This window comes from Urocampus carinirostris, chromosome 19, assembly GCF_059441175.1.
Source record: "Urocampus carinirostris isolate Australia breed hairy pipefish chromosome 19, RoL_Ucar_1.0, whole genome shotgun sequence".
Taxonomy (NCBI): domain Eukaryota; kingdom Metazoa; phylum Chordata; class Actinopteri; order Syngnathiformes; family Syngnathidae; genus Urocampus; species Urocampus carinirostris.
The window spans coordinates 28,420,838-28,427,656 of record NC_142367.1 but is presented as its reverse complement, the minus strand read 5'-3'; the positions used below and the strand labels follow the sequence as shown (position 1 = coordinate 28,427,656).

The 6,819-nt window shown below is 40.0% G+C and overlaps 1 protein-coding gene across 1 annotated transcript; it reads right to left on the bottom strand.

Annotated features, from left to right (window-relative positions):
* Nucleotides 1-2,637: 2,637 nt before the first annotated feature.
* On the bottom strand, nucleotides 2,638-6,426 carry fgf21 (fibroblast growth factor 21). The gene is made up of 4 exons (XM_088323826.1): nucleotides 6,289-6,426; nucleotides 6,135-6,212; nucleotides 5,331-5,434; nucleotides 2,638-2,956 (listed from the first exon to the last, which is right to left on the bottom strand). Exons 1-4 carry the CDS (start codon nucleotides 6,422-6,424, stop codon nucleotides 2,666-2,668), a joined length of 609 nt encoding a protein of 202 aa, XP_088179952.1. The 5' UTR covers nucleotides 6,425-6,426; the 3' UTR covers nucleotides 2,638-2,665.
* Between the last annotated feature and the right edge of the window lie 393 nt (nucleotides 6,427-6,819).

Genomic DNA, 6,819 nt, shown 5'->3' with positions numbered 1-6,819 from the left:
GCCGGATTCAATCCCTTAGTGGGCCTGATCTGGCCCGCGGGCCGCCTGAATGACACTGTACTTGTATTCATTCCTCTCTCTCTCTCTCTTTCTCTCTCTCTCTCTCTCTCTCTCTCTCTCTCTCTCTCTTCTCTCTCTCTCTCTTCTCTCTCTCTCTCTCTCTCTCTTTTTTTTCCCCACCCCTTTTCTCCCACTCTGTCTCTTTCACTCTCTGTGTATTTCTTTTTCTCTTCCTTTGTTGCTCTTTGTCTCTTTCTCTCTCTGTGTCTTTTTAACTTCTTTTGCTCGAACTCCCTTTTTTTCGTTTTCTCTCTTTTCTCTTTCTCTCTTCCTACCCTTCGCGCTTTCTTTTCTCTTTTCTCTCCCTCTGTCTTTCTATTTCTCTTTGGATTTCTTTCTTCCTCTCCCTTTCTTTTCCCCCTTTCACGACTCTTTATCTTTTGTTTCTCCTGCTCTCTCCCTCTCTTTCTTTCTCTTCTTTGTCCCGCCCTCTCTCCTTTCCCTCCCTCTTTCTTTTATTTCTTTCTCTCTCTTTTTCTTTCTCTTGAATCTACTCGTCCAGCCCCCGAGAGACTGTTCTATCGTGTGGCCCCCGACTTAAAATGAGTTGGACACCCCTGCTGTATACTGACGTTCAGAAAGACATCAGTATTACTGCACAATTTACGTCGTCATAAATATAGTGGTCGGATTAATATTTTTTCATTTGTAAAAGCGACCGAAACAAATTGTACAGTGAGCAGGACTGAAATAAAATAGATAACTGTCAGAGACCAGGAACGGAGACAGGACCCACTTGCGTTTCTCAGCTTTATTTAGAAGGAGGAAAAGGTTTGCACCCACGATCCGGCTATCGTCGGTCACGGGTCGTCTTGGGATCAAGAGATCGCAGGTTCGATTCCCGGCTCCTCCGTATTACAAGTCGAAGTGTCCTTGGGTAAGACACTGAACCCCGAATACCCCCAATAAGCAGGTTAGCGCCTTACATGGCTGCACGGCCGCTATTGGGAAAGGTGAAGCACATTGTAAAGCGCTTTGGGAAGTCTTGACTTGAAAAGCGCTATGGAAATGCAGATCATTTCATTTCAGTGTCGAGCGCGGGGGAAGAACAGGTCGATGGCCGGGGGCAGAAACGTAATCGAGTTCAGAAAAGGGGTCGGAACCGGGAATCAGGGCAGGATAGAGTCAGGGTCGAAAGGGCTTGCCTAGCGTAGGCTGAGGTTTGTAGACGGACTGACAACCGGTGACAGGAAGACGGGGGTATAAAAAGGAGCAGACTCAGGTGTCATAGGTGTGTCATATTGAGTGCCCCCTAGTGGTACTAGAAACTTTTATGCAGTAAAACCAAACATTGATTTGAATATGAGTCCAAAATACATGAACCGTTAAACCAATGTTCATTTTTATGAAAATCAAAGGTTGGGACATTTCTTGAAATTTTCTTGGGTCGCCGCCATTTTGCCATTTTCTGTGGCAATAGTTCTTAGACAATACAGTGCCATCTAGTGCTCAAATATTACACGCTAGGGCTTTAAAGGGATAGTGTGTTTTCTCCCAGAGGTAAAAAAAAAAAATCATATACAAAATAATATTGATTTATACCTCAGCACAAAGGTTGAAAATGTCCATTCTTTGATGAAAGCACAGTTTGAAGGATAAAATGTTTTTTATATAATAAAAATCATGACTGCTCACCTTCTCAATGTCTGGATTTTACTTTCTATTTATGTTGCAACTCGTTTGAATCATACAAAAGTCTGACTTTTTCATGCAAAAGACATGAATTCTTTTATAACGTGCATTTTTTTAAAATAGGCAGAGGTCGAGAAATGTATGATGTTTTATAACAGGAGATTCACATAGAGGGAGTTGACATCATTGTTTGCCATCTTGCTGCTATGGGTATCCCAGACCAACAAAAACCTTGTGAAAGCCTGGACAAAAAAAAAAAAAAAACCCTCTGCAGTTTAGTCATTTTGAGTCTTTGTAGTTTGTATGGTTTTTAGCACTTTTTTCAGTTTGAATACACAAAACAGCAACATCTAGTGGTCAAATGATACACAGTGTCTCTTTAAAAAAGTGTCCCGTTAAAACTAAAAGAATGAAGTAAATTAGAAAAATATTTTATTTTGAGTTGAGAACGCTACAAAACATTCTGTCACACTTAAACTCTTCATAAATACATTGTAAACAAAAACTGAAATAAATAAACCATAACATTATTTAAATATACGTCAAGGAAAATCAGTTGAGTATGAAAAAACAAGTTTCACATTTTTCTTTTTCCATTCGTCAGACAAAAAGTCAGAACTCTTTGATGTCCAGCAAATGACATTTAAAGTCTTTTGACTCCCTTTTCCTCTTGTGGCGTTCCGCAGGGCTCAGTACCGGGTCCCTTTCTTTTATGCTTCCGTTCGGTGATATTATCTGCAAGTATATTATGAGTTTCCATTGCGATGTAGATGCTGATGGAGGAGACTGCTTCACTTGACTGTGGAAATTTGGAGGCCTGCCTCACTGAGATCAAAAGACGGATGTCCCTTCATTTTTTGCACCTCAACCTTGAAAACGCTGAAACGCTGATTATTGCTCCAGCTCAATGGCGTGACTCGTTCTCAAACAGTGGTCTGAACAAATGAGCTCCACGGATCGACACGACTCCACTTCATCTCGTTGCCGCGAACTGAGGACTGAGCAGGGAATCCCGAGACATGCCGAGGAGGTCCTCAGAGTCCAAGTTGAAGAGCGTTTCCCTCACGGGCGCCTGCTCTCCCACGATCTCCCGAGGGATGGCGTCCTTGAGCAATAAGAATCGAGTGAAAGGAACGTCTTGTCGATCGGGGGAGCGCCTGGACGCGAGCGTCACGGCCGAATTGTGATGCGAAGACAGGAAGCGAGTGTAGCCGTCCGCCAGCAGGAGCTCTCGGAAACTGCAGTCCTCCTCTGAGAAGTGGGTCTGTGTGACAATATGGATATGGAGTTTCTCGGTCAAGTCTTGGTGTAGGCTTTTACTGCAGGGGTCTCAAAACTTGCAGCCTGGGGGCAATTGCGGCCCCCGGGATGATAGTTTTAATTAATATGTATTGTACTGTATTGTTTGCCCATGTATTCTGTCGTGCCACCGTAAACGAATGCTAAAAGCACAACAGGAGACAAAATACGAAGACTCGAACACATCTTTTTACTTTTGTTAAAAAGAGAAATAAGAAAATGAAAATAAATTAGATATATATATATTATTTTTAAACGGGCAAAAGAAAAAAAAAAGAAAAACAATTTTTTGAAAAAGATATAAAATGAAAATAAAAACTCAAGAAAAGGGAAAAGAAAAATGAAGAAGAAAATAAAAAAAGAGACAAATAAAAAAATAATAAGAAAAAAAAAAAAGAAAATTGTCATTTGCTCCGTTTCAGTCTCTGTAATTTGTAGTTTTCCTTAGACTCATTTTTGGAGACATGACAGCGACATCTCGTGTTCAAAAATAAAACCTTGCTCCTTTAAAAAGAGCTGAATGTTTCCGATTACAGTACCGACCGCTCTTCCCTGTCATTTCTGTTAATAGTTGATGTCATTTACGTTCTGACCACAGGATGGCAGCACGACCTTTGTTGAGACTCTCTTTTACCAAAGGGAAGAAAACTAATTATGACGTCACCATCTTCATTAATTGTTTGAGTCCTTCAGAAATCAATGGCCGTAAGTGTATCTTTTACATGACTTTTTGACAATGTTTATTGAAATATACTGGCGAGTTCACCCAAACAATATGCTACCTGGAGATAAAAGCAATATATTTTGTGGTTTTCTAGGTTTATACTAGCTTTAATATGACTGAATCACTCGGTCAACTTTTACGGGTTGAATGGCTAACGCTGAAGCTAAATATGTAGCTTATGTTTTATTGACACTTTCCTTCTCAATTGTTTGTTAAGATGAGTTATTTTGAAGATTAAAGGAGCAAGTGCAAGTTTAAAATGGAACTCACTAATGAGAAGTTACTACAACCTACTGTATAGACTCGCATTTAAATCCCCTCAAACTGCTTTAAATGGCCACATTATAAACAGGGTTGGGTAGGGTTACTCTAACTGGATTACTCTCAATTACTCTTGGATTACTCCAATACCAATTATGCTAATAAAAGACAAAATAAACTAAATATGAATACAATTATACCCAGGGTTGGGTAGGGTTACTTTAACTTGATTACTTTTGGATTACTTTTGGATGACTCCAATACCAAATATGCTCATAAAAGACAAAAGAAACTAAATAGGAATCAAATGATGACTCCCAACACGTGGTAAGCTTTTTCTCCTGGCTTTGATCTCTGGCAAAACTAACATAAAATGCGACAGAAACAAAATGAAAATAAATCCAAACATCATTTTTGCCGTTCCATGTATTCCGTTACTCCCAAAGCCTGCACAAAATTGAGTCATTTTATTCATATTTAGTTTCTTTTGTCTTTTATTAGCATATTAGGTATTTGAGTAATCCAATGGTAATTGAAAGTAATCAAGTTAAAGTAACCCTACCCAACCCTGATTATAAAATAAATAGAAGAAGCAGTGAACCTTTCCTATTCCTTGGTTTGTGCAATCATGAGCACTTACAAATGAACTCTTAGCCAAGACACTCCATATCCAGTTTGTCTCTGGGCTACTCTATTTCTGGGTACTGTCCAAGACATTTGTCTTTCAAAAACATGTAATATTCGTGGAGACAAAACAATAATTGCTCGATATCGGCGGGGACATGTCCCCACAGTCCATTGCTGCAGGACTTATTGTCCAATTTGACATGCGGCCAACTTTCTTTTTTTTTAATATTATTTATATTGACTACCTTTTCTGTAATGTTACCCAATGTAGCGTCTTTTGCACCCTGGTCATACTGGAAGGGGGATGTCCACTTGAGAGGCCCCTTCTCAAGGATTCTTATCTTCCTCATGTTGAGGTTTTTGAGTTTTTCCTTGCCTGCATGCCAGTTTCAGATCAGGTGATGGTGTCATTGTGCCCTACGCAGTCTTGTGAGACATTTTGTGATTAAGGGCGTCAACAAGACAATGCGACTTGATTTGACATGGCAAAGCGACACCCTTGAATTATGTCTCAAGCACAGAGAACAAAAATTCTGTGTTTCTCCTTATAGAGATATTCTTCCTACTGCCTATACTCACATCCTCGACACATTTCCAACTATAACTGAACAACAGTAACCGAATGACTTTTTGAATGAAGTAACTGTAAATAATGACTCGCCAACACTGGGGAGGAGTCATAGCATGAAAGTTAAATGGACTTATGTTGAGCTGAATCTGCATTTACCTGACCCCTTAGAGCGCCCCCACTGTCCGTGCACAGGAACAGCGACGTCCTCTGACCTTTAATAGCCATTTGGCCCGCTTGCACCGACTGTAACTGCAGCACACCTGGAAATATTCACAAACACGTTTAAACATTAAAGGTTTTGGATTATTAACACGTCATCATCCATTCTTTTTTTTAAAGGGACACTGTGTGATATTTGACTCCTATAGGTTGCTGTATTGTGTAGTGCAGGGGTCTCCAACGGGGAGCCCGCGGGCACCAAGTATTCCCCAAGTATAGCTGAGTAGCCTGCAGACAGATTCTAAAAATAGCTCAAGAGTGATGTGTCATTGTGATTTTCCAGGAAATAGGATTTTTAACAGGACTGAGAAATCATTGACCTGATCGGTGTCTGTAAAGCCCCAGTTTTACTTGTGGTCATTATTTATGTATTTTCCTTAGTTGCGACGAATACGATTGGAGAGGATGAATGTATTTACAATAAATGAAGTGCAGTCATTGAAGAGATGTTCAAGAAGCACAATAGTTATTGACTTCAAGTTAAATGAGATTGCAATTATCGCCGCTTAGAAGAAAATGACTCAACTTTTTGCCTCTATACCTCTTCATAATGTTCATATACTGCTCATCATGAACGTTGCAAATTGCGACCCGTTTCAGCAGAGCGGGTGGCATATTACGCACTGTCCCTTTAAATAATGTAAAAATAAGCGTCTGTTAGAAAAAGAAAATGTTACTTATACAGGTGAGTATTTTCTCCATTTGTAAGCAGAATTGCAACAAATCAAAATAAAGACTGACTGTAAGGGGTCTGGACCTCACTTCCGGACACGCTTCCATCTCCTTCCATCTGCAGGTACATCCCTCGTCTGTGATTTTCTAAAAGAAATCCGAGAGAGAAAATCATAACATGTATCCGTTTGGAATGGAACCGATACGGTTCGAGATACCGTACCTGTGTAAAGGTGTCCTTCCCTGACCTGAGCGTTAAATGCTAAAAGCGGGTTCGAGTCCGGAAGATAGAAAGACAGAGAGACCGGAAGTAGGACGGCGGAGAAGCACAAAAAAGTCCTTTTTGCTAAACAAAACATCTGGAGGCGATAAGAACAAAAAAAAAATGAAGACTGACACCCGATGACTATGATAAGAAATACGATAAAATCCAAGACTTAAATAATAGATCTTGTAGCTCCTGCAAGACAAGTTTTTTCCGTCCATTTGGACAAAAGTTTTCGCTTTTATAAAGGAGCCGGAGCAGAAGGAGGGTCTTCCTCGTGACTCAGACTTTTAAAGTGTGATTTAACGCCGAGCGGAATTTCTCCTACTATATATGGCCCTCTTCCTTCTTTTCTCTAAAAAAAAAAAGTGGAATTCCTCGTAGCGTTTCACTGTTATCATTCTTTCCTCCTACTTTTTCTTAAGTGGGAATAAAACCCAGAACAAAACATTAACGCTCGCTGTTTCTGACTTACGTATTCCTTGCAAT

Coding starts and splice junctions, on each gene's coding strand:
- fgf21 (XM_088323826.1), bottom strand. CDS start 6,424: ATGTTTTGTTTAGCAAAAAGGACTTTTTTGTGCTTCTCCGCCGTCCTA. Junction 5,435..6,134: donor TGAGGTCCAGACCCCTTACA/GTCAGTCTTTAT, acceptor GAATATTTCCAG/GTGTGCTGCAGTTACAGTCG. Junction 2,957..5,330: donor GGGGCGCTCTAAGGGGTCAG/GTAAATGCAGAT, acceptor ATTGTCACACAG/ACCCACTTCTCAGAGGAGGA.